Here is a 17,918-nt window from a genome sequence, read left to right on the forward strand (position 1 = left end):
GTTCATCGAGAAAAACATTTTAATTTCGAAAAGAATGGAAATGCGGAAAACCTCCTAAAGCAATTTTTATGCAAGAAAAAGCATGATAATGAACAACTTTCAGATACATATATTCAAAGAGACACCAAATTCATATATTCAAAATCCTTTCCACAAAATAACGTTTTCGATGACTTTAGATTATTATTATTATTACAGTGTTATGCACCAACTTAAAGTGTTACATTCAATTATTTCAATCTAATTCAGTTTTTCAATAACAAACTTGGTTCTGCTCATTACTGCATTATTGTTTAGCATAACTGAATTTATTTAACGGGTGTAGAGTTATGGAATTATCCAGAAGATGTCCATAATGCTACCTATAGACATGTGCACATTAGTTCAATGAAACTATTGCAACTATTTCTATGAAATTATTGTGATTATTCTGAAAAGACTGGACAGTCAATCCAACGTCCAGGATGAGCGGGGCTTTCGTACGACCGGCGATGGGGCAATTCGATTGGCAGATTATTGGCAGAAAAAAATACAAGTGATAAGTTTGAATTGTCGGAAATGATTTCGGATTCAACAAATGATTACTCCATTTGCATTGGTTTAAGCAATGGGCATATATAATTATCTTATGGTTCACTGAAGTACACATTTAGAAGCAACATTCATAAAAATGTCTCATTACCTTCACCATTGCGTTTTTGGTTTTTGTTTTCTTCCCAAATTACCCTCTACGATGCTAATTAAATGATGCACATTTAATACACAAACGTTATCACATAGTACCATATTTATGATTTTTTGTATAATTTCTTTCATTGCTACGCATCCCGAGTGTCGACATTCGTGAGTAATTGACTGTATGAACGACTAAATGGGTGATTAAAATCGTTTGCCAATACTCTGCCCTGCGGAGGAGATATCGCGTTGTTGCTTTTGTGTACCTAGCGTTGACCAGACTAGCGTGGCACTCTACCGGCGGTACTACTAATCCAACCGTTTTGTGAGAATTCTCAGCGCTACATGGGGTTTTTCGGGATCGAACACTTGCTCGCCATTAACGCGATAGTCCGCGTACTCCATGCGATACACCTGGAAGAAGCAGTTGGGTGGAAGTTAAAGGCAGTTCGGTGGCAACTCAGAAGCAGATGTGCGGAAGTCAACAGTACCTCACCAAAGTCCATCTTTTCCATCACTCGCGCCGAGTAGTGACTGCTGCATAGGACGTGCATCAGTTTAATGCCGTTCCGCGATGCATATTCAAGCGTACGATCGGTCAACATACCGGCAATGCCCATACCACGGTACCGTGTGTCAACTGAGATAATTTTGCAATCCAAAAACCGATCGATTTCCGGATATAGCTCGAAGATATCGAACTGTTCATCCACGTGGTCCATCATCGCCATGATTTTCTTAAACTTGGGATGTTCACATTTGTCTGCCAGTTTCGGCGAAGGGTCGTCTCCGGGTTGCTGTTTGAGTACATAGTTTAACGGAATCAGCAATTAGAATAAATGTTTTAGAGGTAGCAATGCTTAGTCGCGATGAAAGTAGCACTAGTATACCGGTTTCATGATGGTCCCGTTGAGAATTACCCCAACGATTTCGCCTCTACCGTTAACCGCTTTGAAGGACGACTTTTCCCCCAAGCTTTTGGTGCAGTAGTTCTCCAATTCCTTACACTCACCGAGCTGAATGTACGTATTGAGGGGCTCGTCCTGGAAAGAGAAAATTAATAAGTAAGTATATTTTATCTTACCCATAAGTACTTGATTATGTACAGTAAATGTATGCAAAACATGCGCATTGATATTGCATACTTCACTGACGAAAGGAAAGAAGAAGTTATTTTCGTAACGAAAAATATTGTGAATGGATGAAGGGACTACACAACATAGCGGTTAACAGGTACCATAAAAAGCTGTTGGGTGGAGGATGCTGAGGTGCATAAATTGGTATGTTTTCATGTTTTATTCATCGTTTTCTCATGTTGCGCTCAGATCGTTCGGAAAATCAAAGAGGCTTATTATTCAAAAGACTAAAGAAAATCATTGCAGAAGCGAAAGATTGGCGTGCGAAATGTTAACAAGAGGCACACGATTTCTCGAGTTACAAGTTTTGTTGGGATCGACGAATTAGACAGTTAAACATCTGTTTATGGGTTTACCTTAAAAAAGAACCGTTTCAAGAGATCTAGAACATCTTCGGTGTCGGCCTCAGTAATAACTGTAATTGAAAGTTCCCGGTCAATCTCCGACAAGGCCATGCTTTCCTTTTCTGCTCCATCGCAGGTCATGGGGGTCTTTGACGCCATCCGGCCGCCTTTGGCCAACAGGTTGGAAAGCTGAAAACACATGGGAAACATTAACAATAGATACGAACGGGCGCAATAGTTAATTGATAGTCACGGCAAACAACTGATGATTAGAATGTAGTATACATGAAAAGACGATTAGTGCCTCTCCAAGGGATTGCCTAGTTGTTAAAAGCGCAGCATTTCCGTTAAGAGGTGGTGTGCGGGTAAAGTAATACTTGCCATCAGACATGTTTCATCCAACAGGTGAGGATCATGAGTGGATGGAACGGTGACACCGCTGATCGACGGAAGATGATCGACGTGATTTTGTATTTCAACTTTCATGTTGATTGATCGAAAAAAATTCGATATTGAGCACAGATGTGAGGATGAAATATAGATGCGACGGAATGTGTGTTTGTTTATGTCACAAACGGACAAATAAATATGATCGGTATTGAATTCGCTCTTCTGTTCTACACCTAATTAATCAATTCTCATGCATACAGGAGAGCAAGCGTAACCGGGTACTTGGAGTGTTTATGCTAAAACAGAATCTTTTTTTTACCTGAAATGAAATAACACATAAAATGGGTAAAAGAACAACTTAAAAAATGGCTAAACAAATCTACAGCAACAGAATCGCGGATAAACTAAAAATAAAAAGGAATATCAAATGGTTCCCTCTGTTCAAAAGACGAGACGACCGTGCCGCGGTGCACCACTGCAAAGGGCCGCCCTGATCACGATCAATCCCTGGCAACCGATCAGCGGTGCATAACAATTAGCTCGATTTCAGTTGCCCCGCATGCTCCGGTGTGGTCGTTCCTCACAGAGCAGAGTGGGCTGGAACGTGAGCTATCCCGCCGCTCCCAGCATCGTATATTAGCTAATGCTATTGTGTGTGGCAAGGAAATTGCTTCGTCTACTAATCTGCAGGCAAACACAACACCTGCTGCGCCCCATTTACTTGAGGCAACTTGAGACTCACGTGTGTTTCTAAGAAACCCCCGCGGATAAGCTAACACTGATTCCTGTAGTTTGTCAAATCGTGGCGCTTAATAGTACGTGGCGTAAGTAATAGTACAGCTAATAACACCGCCACACTTTGGCGAAAATGAACACAATCAGGTCGGATCGCACCCCTTTGCACACTATGGAACTATACAGACGCAAATGCAATAACATAAATATTGCAACCAAACAGTTTGACCACTGAAAGCTCAGTTACCGATCTCCGTTCTCGGCGAGTAAACTCTGTTTCTTCACTCACTTTAGTTTGAAAAAAAAAAATGTATTGCACTTATTGAGCAGTGGGTGATAACCAGCCAGCTGACGGATTCGGCTCGAAACTGTATTTCACGGGCGCGCGACTACCACAGTTGTTTTTGAACTCGTGAGCCGATAGAACGTGCGACTACTACTGTGAGCAAAGCACACGATTTTTGTGGAATTTCGCGAGCGCCTCCGAAACGCAGTGTACACCGTAGGGTTAGCCGATGCAATGAGCTTTTATTAGAATTGGCGCTCATATTTATACTGCACTACAATCGCAACACGCGACTTCGTTCCTGCCGGTCGCTAAAGCTCTTGGCGCGTGTCGGTGTGTGAGGGACGCACGATGTGATAGTGTACACACACTGGTGCGATTGAGAATAATCGCTAGTTCCGGTGCACCTCCAGCACTGTGATTGTGGCAGGATCCGATTTCCTAAGATGCTACACGATAAGTTCACAAAGTACTGTATCTATTCAATTACCAGCTATGAAAGATGAACTGTTTAAAATGGCAACTACATCAATCTTATGCTACATAAATACGGCCCAGTCCGTTCCTATAGGATACAAAAAATATATATCAGGTGTACAAATAGAAAACCGCCGTTTTTTCTCATGATTTGAGGCTTTATTGTAAAAAACTCCTTACAAACTCATTCTTCAAAGTAATTGCCATTGTTAGCCACAACTTTTTCCCACATTTTGGGCAGCTTTTTAATTCTTCGTCGGAAAAATTTTTCATCTTTCGACGTGATCCATTCATCGATCCGATTTTTGATGTCCTCGAAAGAACGGAAGCGCTGCTCGGCCAGGTCATGCGTCATCAATCGGAATAAATAGTAGTCTGATGGGGCGATGTCTGGAGAGTAGGGCGGGGGGGTAGTATGTGCCATTTTAATGTTTCCAGGTATATTTTCACGACTTTGGAAACATGTGGTCGAGCGTTGTCGTGAAGAAGAATAACTTTGTCGTGTCTTTCTCAGTATTGACGCCGTTTTTCCTTCAACGCTCGACTCAGCCGCATTAGTTGTGTGCGATACAGGGCTCCTGTAATGGTTTCGCCTGGTTGCAATAGACAACGCCGAGCTGGTCCCACGAAATACAGAGCATCAGCTTCGAGCCATGAATGTTCGGTTTAGCTGTAGATGTTGATGCATGGCCGGGAAGTCCCCACGATTTTTTATGCTTTGGGTTATCATAGTGTATCCACTTTTCATCCCCGGTCACGATGCGATGTAAAAAACCTTTTTTTTTTGCCGTTCAAGGAGTTGCTCGCAAATGCAAACGCGCCGTTCGATGTCCCTCAGCTTCAACTCGTGCGGCACCCAGTATCCTAGTTTCTGGATCATTCCTAGGGCTTTTAGCCGATGCGATATTACTTGTTGCGTCACCCCCAATAAGTATGCAAGTTCCTGTTGCGTTCTTCTTCCAGCAAAGTTTTCAATTCGGCATGTTCGAACTTTTTCACCGGTCCGGGACGCTCCTTGTCTTGCACGTCATAATCGCCGTTTTTGAACTTGCAAAACCACTCCCGACACGTTCTTTCACTAATGCAGGCTTTACCATAAACTTCTACTATCATTCGATGCGCTTCAGCTGCATTGTTTTTAGTATGAAACACAAAAAGCAACACTTCCCGCAAATGGCTCTTTTTCGGCTCAAATTGCGCCATGTTCGCACATGAATAACACAAAGCAGAGTGAAAATAAACAAACGAGATTTTGTGGAGTTGTTGACAGATGCCTCAACTGTCATTGCCAGGGTTTTGCATATTTTTATCGTTTAATTTGCTGCTGCTAGCACCGCCTATAGGAAAACGGCGGTTTTCTATTTGTACACCTGATAATATCAAGTGAATTGCACTGGTAATTTTTTGAATTGATCTCCTGACATATAAATAGTGGAATATAAATAGAGAAAAAAAACTTCTTCAAAAGACTGTAAATTTTAACATTTTCAATTGTTCGTGTCACGGTCAGAGGACGCTTAACGTTCGTCCTTGAAAAAACAAATATATCTCTTGATGGTAGCTGGGAATCGTGTCAGGTTTCTCGTGATCCAGTCCCATAATGCTTTACGACTCTATAATCCTTGTGTCTTATTAACAGGATAATCCGAGCATAGTTTGGCCACAAATAACAGGTCCTAATAACGATCTGGAGCTATATTGACCCGATCCGGTATTAACCGATTGATCAACTGAAACGGGTTTTACCTGGCTGGCCAACTATAAAACAATAAAGCAGCATCGGTGCCAACAGGTAAAAAATTAAAGTGAATGCTGTCAATCATTACCATTGCTGGAGCAGTGGGGAGGGCGCCCCAGGAGGTTCTCCCGTATCGGGATCAAAAACAAACTTAAAAACCTATCCGACCGGTGCTGATTCAGTGATCAAGAATAGATTTTCAAGGTATTTCCTCGATTCTCACATTTCATGCTCCAGAACGAGCCCGAACCGAGCGTTGAATGGTTTATGGAGAAACTCGAAAAAGTCGAAAAAGGCCCTCGGCAATATTATTTATAAACCACCTCAAAAAACCTTGAGCGTTTCGCGATTATTCCCGACACGCAGTCCGCTCCTGTCCGGCTGCAGGGTGCAATCGTATGGGGGGGTATACGCCCGATCACTACCGGAGGCTGGCCTGTAATATATGTTGCTACAGATGTTTCCTTGTCGTTGTTACCTGTCGAGGATGCCGGTGCCGGTGAATAGCGTGTCGTCGTTCAATTCCGCGGTTTTTTTGGGTTTTACGGAAACATCAATCACTTCAGTGGTCGCGGTTTCATCGTTAATGAGCACAACTGGCACACACAAGCTCTTCCCAAAAATCTTGCTCCACCATAAGACCACCGGTCACCAACTATCAAATTGACTCGCTTGCGCTTCTGTCGCGGACGGTGGAAGCAACATAACAGACACAGTCAGTGCTGCGGCAGTGGTTGGCAGCTGATAGATGGCCGAGCCGCGTCTCATCTCCTCGTCGGACACACACCGCCCGAAACCGTTGGTGGGCTGGCCACATTAGGGTTAGGGTTTTGTCTCTGCTAATCTAAAAATACAATTCTCAATGGTTTCCTGCGCAAAAATCGACCACCTTCCTGTCCTTCCAGCTGCGCTATCTCTGCCGTGTGCGACTGTATTTATAGAACCACAACGGGCAACGGGCAATCGAACACACTGTGGCTACTAGAATCGATGGTTTTGTTCTTATTGGTTAACCTCAAACCCGCATGTGCCACTCAATCCTTTCAAAGGGCCGCACCACATGGTACCGCTTCTGGCGTTTTTAATAGATTTTTCACTTGATGCACTAAAGAAATGGTAGGGAAACTGTGTTCCGCTGCACAGCTGCATCGAGTCTAATGCAGTTGTCCCACCAGCGCGGGTTAATGCTTTATCGTGCGACCCGATATTGGACCAACGTGAATTCTCACGGTTTCATGAACGGGTGTGAATAACCGTACGGGTTCACTACATTTTGTCTCTTTGCTGTTGTCGGGTTCTTGTGTGGTTTTTGATTTATTTGAATTTTCCACACCACAGCCAACGAAACATGTGCTGTTTGCATGTTGCTGTTTTGTAGCATAAATAATTTATATCCTGTTGGTAGCGCGTGTACTCATCTACCCGTTTTATTTAACAGTGACAACGACAAATTCATGACTATAGTTTTTCAACTGTTTTACTTTTCGATTTGTCCGACAACCTCATCCGTCGAATTCAATTCCAATTCAGTGCGCCATTTCCGCATTGAAATAAAATGACAGCGAGCGAAAAACAAGACCCATCGGTCACTGCCGGACGCAAAATTACTTTTAAATACACATTGTTTCCCTAAATGGCACTGATCCTATCTTGAGCCGAGCCGGTGATTGGTAATTAAATCAAAATCCGGCTTTTTAGCAATTATTCGTACTGTCAGCCGTCGGCGTTGCAACCGCGTATCCAGTCATGCGTCGTGAGCCACGCGACCAAATCGATGACCTAGGCTTGATCCGATCCTGTCGAGGGTTTAATTTATGTACAAACCACCCAGAGGGCCAGAGAATATGCACCAGTGTGTTGTATGTGGAACACCGGATTTGCATACAGTCGTGATTGGGTGTTTCGAGTGATAAGAACTTGAAGAAAATGGCGCAGTTTATGTCAACTTCTAACGTATCTTTTATTTTCATACAAAATACTGTACTAAGAATTACTCGTCAGTAGCACATTAAAAGAGAATACATTGAATTGGGTGATTCTTGCCCTATAATTTGTTCGATATTATCAAACACCTAGTTTGAAGTTTTAGGAATATTTTTCTCTTCTGTTCCACCCAAACAGCAGCGGTGCACACTTGTCGAACCATTTCGGGCCTGGGACTGACAAATTGAATTCTGAGTCATGTCCCACTGGCCCCCGTAACTTGGTAATGATCTCCATAAATGCTGCATAAATAATCAAGAATACCTAGACGACGCTATGACCGCCAGATTGCGCGCCCGGGTTCTACCGTTCGATTGGATGTGACGCAGGCGACAACAAACACGAACACGAAACAATAACCTCACCATAAACAGATCGCCGGCTGTTTACCAGACGGATATTTAATATCCGCTTGCATGATATCATTGCATGGATTGGAAGCTATGTTTTGCTCACCCCTTTGGTTCTCCAAGGGGACCCGCGGGACGCCGACTGTAGTGTAGAATGAAACAAAAACTACAGGAAATCTCTTCCGTAATACGTACACTACTGACCCCTCCGTAGGCACCCAGAGCTCAGTGGTCGTGGCAACTTCAGCAGCGCCACTGGGAGCCTTCCATTGAATAATGTCACAACAGATGGATCCGTCCGATTGCTAATAAGGTTAGAGGTCCGCTCGGACCCGAGTGAAGCCGAGCCCGGAGTTCTAGAGTTTCCGTGGGAAACAAATGCTCACCCGGCGGTGGCCCTATGGCAGCAGTGCGCCAGGTGGCCAGGGATTGAAAGCTGCTTCAACCAGGAAATCACCCATGCGTTCGCTAGTGTCCTTTCACACTGCTAACCCTGTGGTGAGTGATGGTGGCGCACCTACTGGGTCCTACTATTTTAAAACCTTTTGTTCACGCAATCGTAAAGTGAATTGATTTTAAATTAAAAATTAACAGCCCAATCATCCTGAAAAACACCTAGCCGGGAGAGCATTGTTGTTGAACTTGCCCCATCATGTGGGCCCATTAGGAGAAGTGAATTAATGACGCGCGGCACGCGCCGTGTGATGAATGTTTGTTCGTCTCATAATTTCGCATTGGCCGTCGTAGTGTCAATGCAGCTCCATCACGCAGTTGCCTCAGATCGAAACGATACAATCTCGGCCGGCATATGGTCGGAAACAGAACGGGTAGGTTACAAAAAACAAAGCAACCCAAGAGCAAGGGGCACAAAATCCACAAACAGTCGTAAAACGAATGGAAATGGTTGCCAGTCTCCTTGCCATGCCTGCCAGTCTCCTTGGCGTGTCGCGTGCCAACGTTGCTAAAGGAAGAGAGCGGATTTGGCAAAGGTGGCTCACCGCACTTGAGACAAATTTTGCAAAAGAGATCATAGATTAAGATTTCATTTTTTTATGACAATACTAGAATGACGCCATTTGTCTGGCCGACGGACCAACGGACAGATGATAGTTGAGTGACGGCTACCAGTATTTCCCTGATGCCAGTAATGTTTGTACTCCTTTAATACTCCTCAATTCTACCGCCATTCCTGGTTCGATGCTCTACACTTTTCCAAGTCCACCAAGTCAGGTGGTAAACCTGAGGTGGTGTCGGTGAATTGTTGCTTTATCAACTCACCGACATCGGCGGCTCGTCGTATGGGCTCGTTTTTGCTCGTTGCCACCGGTAAAGCTCCGGAACGACCTGGCGCGTGCCGGCCTAATTGGCGCGCATGGTGCCGCGATATTAATGTTAAGCACTGAACGATAGCTATCGATTGCCGTGAAGTCCGGAGCCGATTATCTACTGGATCTCCGCCACCTAGCGCTAGCCTAGCGTTAGAGTGTCGCCCGCCGGACACAGGCAGGATCGTCTTACGGAAGTGTGCTCTCTGATTACCTTCGAAAAGCAGCGCCGCGACAGCATTCGCGTGCCGCGCGCGGCGATCGAGTTTTTGCATTGTGTAAAACAAAAGGGGAAACATAAATATCGTTTAATGACAGCTGAGCCCGTTGAGGGGAGCCAAGAAAAAAAGAGCCACGAACCACCCGGCGAACGCTCACCGATAACCCGTTTGGCGCGTGCCATGTGCGCCAGTATGTGGAGCGGTTGGCACGCGTGATACGACAGCCTGAAGTGCCTTTCGCGCCCCAGCCTCGGCAAGCATGGCGCGAAGGATGGCTGGCTGGTGTAAAGGGTTAAAAATTAGAGCCAAGTGGGTGGGTTAACTGATTTTTTGTAGCAGTTTGACACTTGGCAACGGCCGCGGCGTGCGCACTGCACCGCGATCGATTGATCGTGATCGGGCGCTTATTTATGCGGCAATTAAAGTAATTTTTTAATTCCACGCGAGTTTCCACGCTGGCAAAGGTCTCGCTGGGCCGGACCGGCCCGGGCCGTACCGGATAGTGGTGCAGGCCTGGATTTCTTGGCAAAAAAGTGAGTAGGAAGCGTGTGGCGGTTGGTCGTACTCAGGGCGATGTGATAAACATTTACCCTTGGCGCAGCTACCGGCGAAGCAGATGGTATTTGCGCGGTGTCAATGATAATTGATTTATGCTGACAGCTCCAAATCATTTGATGCCTAGGGCCTAGGGAGGGGCTTTGTTAACACCTCTAGAGTAGATGTTGTACATGCGGCCAAGAAGGGTGGTCACGCCACGATTAACCGACCGAAGCTTCGTACCCGGTTGGCGGAAACACTCGTTGTAAGGTTACAAGGCCCCAAAGTTGCATCCGATAAGGACTCGGGCTCCGCCCCACGCACAAGCGCTAAGGAGGGAACTTCGAACAGATGTAAGACCTCAAACACTTCAACGCGTTTCACCGGTACAACGACTTCTAAAATGTAACAACACAAAAAAAAACGCCCTTCACCGTTGGGCAACCGTTTTTGACCACGCCCCGGACGCGGCCAGTCCAGTATGCAAAGCGGCAACAATCGATTCCTCGTACATTACCGGGGGGTGCTGCTGCTGCTGCTGCTATTGTAGTGGGCCGTAGTAACCATCTAATTACGTTCAATTTTAGTCAGTGTATTTGCTAACCTGTTTCGTGCCGCTCGTCTCCGATTTCGTCGTGACGCTTCGGACCCGATAAAACCCAGCGCGATCTGGCCCTCTGGCCCCGTCGGTCAAGCATCCACTTCCGGGGGCGCTCCGGACCCGTTATCGGGTTGTTTGTGCCCCGATTCCTTTCGCTCACCCACCGCCCGGTGCAAGGTTAACGGCCGTGCACACTGCACCGACCCTACGGTAGGGCTGGCAGCCGACCACCCGTCCTGGTCCGGTGGACCGTAGCAGGTGGCGGCACACACAAATACTCAATTTGCTCCGTTTATCTAGAGCCGGCGGCACCATGACGACGACCATTGTTTCCTGCCGCCTCCAAAAGCGACTTATCAATAGGCGACCATTCACGATCCGCGGCTACTTTGCGCGCCCGGAGCTTATCGCAAGGCGCAAAGGTTGATTGTGGGCGCGCGATTGTTTCCGATGGTCGTTCGGGGCGGCACGTTAGGCGTATCGAATGTGCTAATATTGTCTAACGCACGCCAGCCCAGCCCCCGGGGGGGTGGGGGTGCACAGCAATACCCCGCGTATGATCGTGGCTGCGAGCGAAGCGTGCGCACGCGTGCCCAAGAGGTCCGAACAAAGGTCCGAACGTTTGGGTTGATTGGTTTTTTGTTTTGCAGTTTTCAGCCATTAATCTTGGTTAAAAATACTGCAACCAGGTTCAACTCATCAGCAATAGTGGCTGATTCTCAACCGGGATGATATGGAAACCCATGTCCCGGCGGATGGCAAATCTTTGGAACTCTTATGAATTAAAAAGTGGCAACTACCCAAGGGTTAAAAGTAATAGGTGGACGTTTTAACGATGGCGTAATTAGTAACGCAAAATTGTCGTTGAACTCTATAGGGCCTATTTTCAAAATACTGAATGCTTTCTTGAAATATGTATTTTTTTTTATAGCTGTTTCTCTTTCTAAAAAATCTTTGTATGTTTTATAAATTGAAACTAAGTGTTTTGTAATTTAAAAAAAATACTCCAAATCTATCTCTTCAAACCTGTATTTTTCGGTTCTATTGAGATTTTGGTTGAATTAGTCCTTCACAGTTGTGTACTGTTTGCCGTACAAGCGTATCTTGTATTTAACTGCCAAATTATGGTCTAAGCACTGTTTTAGTCGAAACAACGGAGCAACGAATTTTTTTTGGTATCAGTATTTAATAATACATTTTTTAAGATGCGAATCTACAGATATCAGAATATCGAATATCAGAAGTCAGTCTGTTCCTCACACTGTCCGCCACCATTACCTGCCAAGGGTTGTAAGTTGTTTAAGGTAAACTGAAAACCGCTCCCAAAAACTAGCCCTTCAAGTTGGTCCCGAGAGTTTACGGGTGCAAAGTTGTGGCAAAAACTTGGAAAATGAAATCAAATTTTTCAATAGTTTGTTCTGGCATCTGGTGTCACAGGGGGTCATAAAAAAGCACATTGTTACAGACAGCAACAGAAGATCAAAACATTGTCTGCACCCCTCGGTGCCGGATAAGAAAAAGTAGTAAAGCATATAGTATTATTTCATAAAAAAATTGGCCATGCAAACCCCCTGAATGTTCCGTCCGTTCCGCGTGAGGTTGTAAAAGTTGTCCTTCCGAGGCGAGCTTCCTGGAAAACCCTTCACCGTGCGCCGTGCCGGCCATCCTTCAAGCAGTGTTGCGTGCGGAGAGCAGTTCCCGACCAGAAAACATTGAAGTGACATACTTGTTTATTGGTTTCGTTCGCGGAAAGCTCTCCCGGCGCGGAACGGCGCGTGAGGGTGCCAATTCTTCATCACGACACAGTCCAGCACCGGTGACCGGCACAGGGGCTCGACCGGCTGCCGAGCACACCTGCGGAACGATGCCCGCGATTGGCGACTATCTCTATCGAGGGGCAAATCGATCTCTCGGTGTGTGTGTGTGTGTGAACGACCCACGGGGATCGGGCGTGCTTTCGGTGGAAAAGGGTTGATACCGGGCCCAGCTGTGCCGCACGCTGCACTTACCGCGGGCTAAACGAAGGCAGAAGGTCATGGCTGGCGATAATCAGTGCAAACCGTTGTTTCCCGTGCAGTGGTCGAGGGTCACAGTCACAGTCCCGCTCCCAGGGGGGCCACTGGCCGCCGCCGCCAACGAAGACGGTAGCCCCGGACCGGAGCTGGGTCCGGAGCAACATCGGCGGCGGCGGCGCCGGCAACTCGACAGATGACGTTATTTATAGCATAATCTACCCACTTTCCGTTTCGGTTTGCTGTCCATGTTGCGGACTCTAATTCTAATTGTAATTCTAATTAATGGGACCCGCTGGCACGGATATCGGCGGCACATGCGATGGCGCTGCGGAGGCACGCAGATCGTGTGTCTCTGATTTCTTTCCCGATCATTTTTTCATTCATTGGCCAGTGGCCAGCCATTTTTGCATTGACACTCCTCCTCGCAGCGCCAGATCGTTGATCGGTGTACTAAATTTTTCCGACGCGGCACGCGGCAAACTTAATAAATTGCCACCGGTTGCCACCGGGCGGAGAGGGGAAAACTTACTACAATCTATATGCTAATCTCGATGTGTCGAGTAAGATTATTGAGCTGGCGACAGATCATTTATCAGGCCCCGATTGGAAGGCGATACCGCAACAGTGTTGTTGTAAATTGGTCTTTTCAATTGCAAATACGCTGCGCTTCGTTTGGTTTAATGTCATCAATGACGGCTATGGAGATTATGGTTTACGCTACTCATTGGGCTTATCAAACGAAGGCTATACGTAACTGTTAGTGATTACTCTCTATTGTATCAGTTCCCATTCGGAATTGAACAAATGAACGACCGAGCATCAATTATATTAGGTTGGCTAAACTGAATCCACTCCATTATTTATGGGAGAAGTTCAAAACTTTATTTAAGATGTTTCCGATGCTCCGATTTGCTTCAAATATGCACCGTTTTGTTGTACAATTTTTTGTTATTTTCCAGCTTCATGATGCCTCTCTTATAGAAGTCTTGGCACTAATTGGAGCATAACTCTAAACATCTATTTTTACAGTCCTCTCTTGATACCAATGTCTTATCACTAAGGAAGTTTTGCAATGCGCGAAAAAGGTGATAATCGCTTGGTACATGGCCCGGACCATACGGTGGATGCATTAAAACATCCCAACCCCCCGGAGTTTTGGCGAGTCACTACAGACGTGTGTAGCCTTTTGTTGTCCTGATGTTGAACAATTCTGACCGTTTCTGGTCAATCGCTAGCTTCAGATGATCTAGTTGTTGACAGTAGAGATCTGAATTTAGTGTTGATCCATACGGAACCAACTCAAAATAAATGATTCCTTTCAAGTCCCACCAGATACACATTACAACCTTTCTGGATCTTAGTTCTGGTTTCGCCACCGTTTGAGCTACTTTACCAAGCTACGGCCACGATTGTTTAGACACATTATTGTCGTATTTGTCCCATTTCTAATCTCCAATTTCTAAATGATTCATTCCCTTTGGTCAAAGATACGCACATGAAAATTCGATCCATCTGGGTTTTTTTAAATTTTAATTGGTGTGGCCCCCAACCATGGAGCTTATTTATGAATCGAACATTGCACAAATGGCTTAAAACTGTTTGTTGCTTAATCCTTAGCTCTTGGGCGATAATGGGCGACTACTGACATGGCGATCAACTTCGATTATTTCTGTGACTTTTTCGACTTTTTCGACATTTTCTTCGACGGGCCTGTGTGTGCGAGGTGCATGTTTAACATATAGAATGTCTGAACAGAATCGACGAACACCATTCACAATTTCAGCGGCCTGTCTCGCATTTTCGCCTTTAGCAAAGAAAAACTGAATAACAGTTTTTAAGTGTGAAGTGTCACCTTGAAATAAACTTGACATTGTTTGATCGATACTTTATGAGATGTTGATCACTGAAGCCATCTGCCGAGAAAACAATGGATTTCTTTATAGCCAACCTAATATCGAATTTAAAGGTAACGACAATCACTTGTCTGTTGCCAAGCACCTCCAGTTTCACATTCGATTCTACTCATTCGAAGCGAATAGATAACAACCCACATTTCCGTATGCATCCCATCCCGCTATTTGCCTATGTCAGGAGATACATTTCCCACATACAGATACGAGCAGCGCGGAATATATTACTGTGAATTCCAAAACTGTGTGTTGACGAAAAGCCCATTACGAAATCATTTGATTTCATTTGCAATCAGGTTAAATAGGATTCTGTCTCGTCGAATAGGTCGAGTGAGCAGGTGTCCTGGGGTCGGCGGGTCTGAGCTGAATATAAATACGAACATAGGTTTGCCGATATGTAATCACTTCTCCAGCAGCCGCAGCTCCATGTGTGTCGCTTCCCAAAGCGTCGAGATTTTAGCTTCGGAATAGCAAAACATGACTCCCAACAGCTCCAGCGCACATAATCCGCACGGAACGAGCGAACCGGAACTTTGGTTCGGAATGAACCAGGGTTGGCAAAACGGATAGATTGCAGCCAGTTGTAACACTTTCAGCGGCGGCAGCCGGCGTCGCCCGAACTGGCTGTTATGTACTCGGTCGTTTTCTTTCGCGGAAAACCGGAAAGAGTGCCCGGCGATGCTGCCAGAAGAAGAGGCGAAAAATCAACTTCTTGAATTGGGACAGTAATCCCAGAAAGGCAGCGCGAGAACGGGCGATCCGGTTGGGAGCATCCGGGTATCTTCTGCCGTTCACGCCGCTAAGAAGATCCAACGGACGAGGGATGGTTTGGTCTGGTCAAATAAAATCAAATAAAACATTAGTCAGCATTCAGAACGCTCCAGCGTCAGCCCGCTCTGGAGGGTCCTGGCTTCCTTGGCTTCCTTGTTGATAAGGGTTAACAGGATTCGCTTCGACGATGTGGTGTGCAAACGTTTAATGTACGGAAGCGTTCGAAAAACGCGGTGCTAGTGAAAGTAAAAGCAAAAGGCAAACCCCGGTACCGAATCCAATCCGATCTGAATCAATTCAGGCATCCCGTTCGTACATAGTATCCCGGCACCCATCGGCACCCGTGGTGGACCTTCTTCGGCGGCTTATATAGATAAATACGGGTAAATAAATATCTCCCTGTTGGCTCCCATCCGGCTGGCTATAAAACGGGGGAAAACGTGCTATCAGCGGCAATCAGTAGCAAAACGGCAAGTTTGTCATGCCTTCCCACGATTCCGACCCTGGCTCGCCCGCTCCCGTCGGACCTGGACCCTATGGATAGATGGACGCGCGCGAAAAGCAACTTTTCAAATCCCATCCCCATAGACCACTCCGAAACCAGGAACGTGATGTTGGCTTTTTTCCTATCCAACCAAGCTGAGTTTTCCACGTTCACGTTCGGTCGGATTGGACACACTTTGAAACGTAACATGCTGCTTATTTGCATGTCGTCCCAGCTGAATCTACTTTTGCAGCATTCTCCTTTCGCTTCGGTGCTGTCGGTGCGGTGCTTTATGGATAGAAGGTCTTATCGTTTATGGAGAACGTGCTGTCATGGGTAGCTTCACATACGCTGCCAGAGGGCCACCGTTCCACAGTTCTGCAGATTCACGTTTTCCAGAACAAACTATGAATCTCGACAGTGGCAGTAGTACCGTACAATGGCGACCCAACTCGTCGTTCTGGCAGCGTCGTTAGTTTGGGAAATCGTCGGCAATAATTACCCATGACATGGCGCTGGGCAGCAACGACGAGCTGTCTCCATGAATACGGAGCAAAATCTCGGAGTTTTGATGTCCCTTACCACACCACGAACCCGGACCCCCCCCACTGATGACTTTACACTTTTCTGTGGCTCATATATTTTAAATTGGTTTTTGCCAGCTCGGTTTGTGGTAGTAGAGCCAATTTCAATTAAACAGGGGTTGGATTCAACATAACTTGATCGACGATGGTGTAAAATATCTTGTTTTGAAATTGAAGAACACATTTCAGTAACGGAGAAAATGAGTTCTATGTAGAGATATTATACCAGTGGCATCTTTCAACTTTAACGATGAACACAAATCTAGCATAAATTGAACGAAATATTCACGACTTTTGCGGGCCAGATACCCAGAAAACATACCAAAAAGTTTTGGATTACAAAAGTAAAAGCAACGCATCTGTACCAACTAGGAATGCACTTTGCACTGGCACTGAGTGAGGTTTCAAATCACTACACTGTTCATAAAAAAGACCTTAGTCAGCATGGCACGGAAACATAACGTTGATGTATGCACACGTTATTCTTGGCCCCGCCATGTGCTCGGTCCAAAGTCGTGAAATGTTGGTAAACGAGGCCAAAAAGTTCAGCTTACCTGTGCAGATTTCACACGTATCGTTTGCCAGGCGGAACGTAGCCGAATTTCAAATTGCACACTGTTCACGGGACGGGCGCTTCACTCCGATGTCGATGTCCAACGATCCGATGGCTAACGATGAAACGACCGGTTCCTCGATGGGTGGCACTTCGTGGCCGTACTGTTCGCCGGACGAAAGCTCACTGATACCCGGTGCTGACGACGATTCGTTCCCGGTACTCGGTGTTCTCGGTGTTGGGAAGGAAAATTCACCACCCACCGAGGGCTCGTCTTCTATCCAGACTAGACCGTTTCCCGGTCACCACCAACGCCATACGACACTCAAGGAAGGGAAAGTCCTGCCGTCACTGTATCGCACGTCGCACTCGTCTCGTCTCGGCCAGCCGAAGCTTGCGCTGGCTGTTCTCGGCGTCGTCGTCGTCGTCGTCGTCGTCGGCGTCGCAGTCTTATCACTCTCGCTTATCTCTTTCCCATTCTGCTAAACCACTAACACCGCACCATCTCTCTGGTGCGCTGGTGTGTACTACCACCGCTGGCTGGGGGCTGGGAGCTGCGAAAGATGTATCGGTTTTCTTTCAACACCGTCCCAGAAATGTGCCCTCGGATCACGTTTCACCCAGATTCGCCCGGCGCCCGGAGCTCAGGATAACGAGGGGGGCGTCCGTGGCTCCCGTTCTTGATGGAGCCTTGGAGCGCTGGTCACACACCGAGTCTCGAGTTGTTGCGGTTGTTGCCAAACAACCAGCGCGCTACCATTTCGGGGACAGAACGAGGACCCACTCTCAAAGGGTGGATGGAA

At 46.2% G+C, this 17,918-nt stretch overlaps 2 protein-coding genes across 6 annotated transcripts in view; one reads left to right on the forward strand and one right to left on the reverse strand.

Moving 5' to 3' along the window:
* Positions 1-602: 602 nt before the first annotated feature.
* On the reverse strand, positions 603-17,867 carry LOC128274727 (arylalkylamine N-acetyltransferase 1-like). Of its 5 annotated transcripts, none has more exons than XM_053013019.1 (6): positions 17,117-17,867; positions 2,537-2,864; positions 2,168-2,344; positions 1,566-1,718; positions 1,167-1,472; positions 603-1,089 (listed from the first exon to the last, which is right to left on the reverse strand). In XM_053013019.1, the coding sequence occupies exons 2-6, from the start codon at positions 2,639-2,641 to the stop codon at positions 985-987; spliced, it is 846 nt and encodes a 281-aa protein (XP_052868979.1). In that variant the 5' UTR covers positions 2,642-2,864; positions 17,117-17,867; the 3' UTR covers positions 603-984. The 5 variants fall into 5 exon arrangements, with proteins under 5 accessions (XP_052868979.1, XP_052868981.1, XP_052868978.1 ...); XM_053013021.1 differs by having other exon boundaries at positions 2,537-2,634; positions 17,117-17,864; XM_053013018.1 differs by lacking the exon at positions 17,117-17,867 and adding an exon at positions 3,570-3,779.
* The window catches only part of LOC128270597 (mediator of RNA polymerase II transcription subunit 15-like), an 8,303-nt gene continuing 7,467 nt past the window's right edge, over positions 17,083-17,918 (forward strand). Inside the window, exon 1 of the mRNA XM_053008008.1 lies at positions 17,083-17,334. Within this exon, the coding sequence (XP_052863968.1) occupies positions 17,083-17,334 (252 nt within the window). The remainder of the gene's footprint in view (positions 17,335-17,918) is intronic.

Source organism: Anopheles cruzii, chromosome 3, assembly GCF_943734635.1.
Source record: "Anopheles cruzii chromosome 3, idAnoCruzAS_RS32_06, whole genome shotgun sequence".
NCBI lineage: Eukaryota > Metazoa > Arthropoda > Insecta > Diptera > Culicidae > Anopheles > Anopheles cruzii.

Bases quoted from the DNA above. Each gene is read 5' to 3' on its own strand.
- LOC128274727 (XM_053013019.1), bottom strand. From the start codon at position 2,641: ATGAAAGTTGAAATACAAAATCACGTCGATCATCTTCCGTCGATCAGC. The intron at 1,719-2,167 runs GTAAACCCATAA...TTCTCTTTCCAG, and splicing joins TGAAACGGTTCTTTTTTAAG to GACGAGCCCCTCAATACGTA. The intron at 1,473-1,565 runs GTATACTAGTGC...GTACTCAAACAG, and splicing joins ACGGGACCATCATGAAACCG to CAACCCGGAGACGACCCTTC.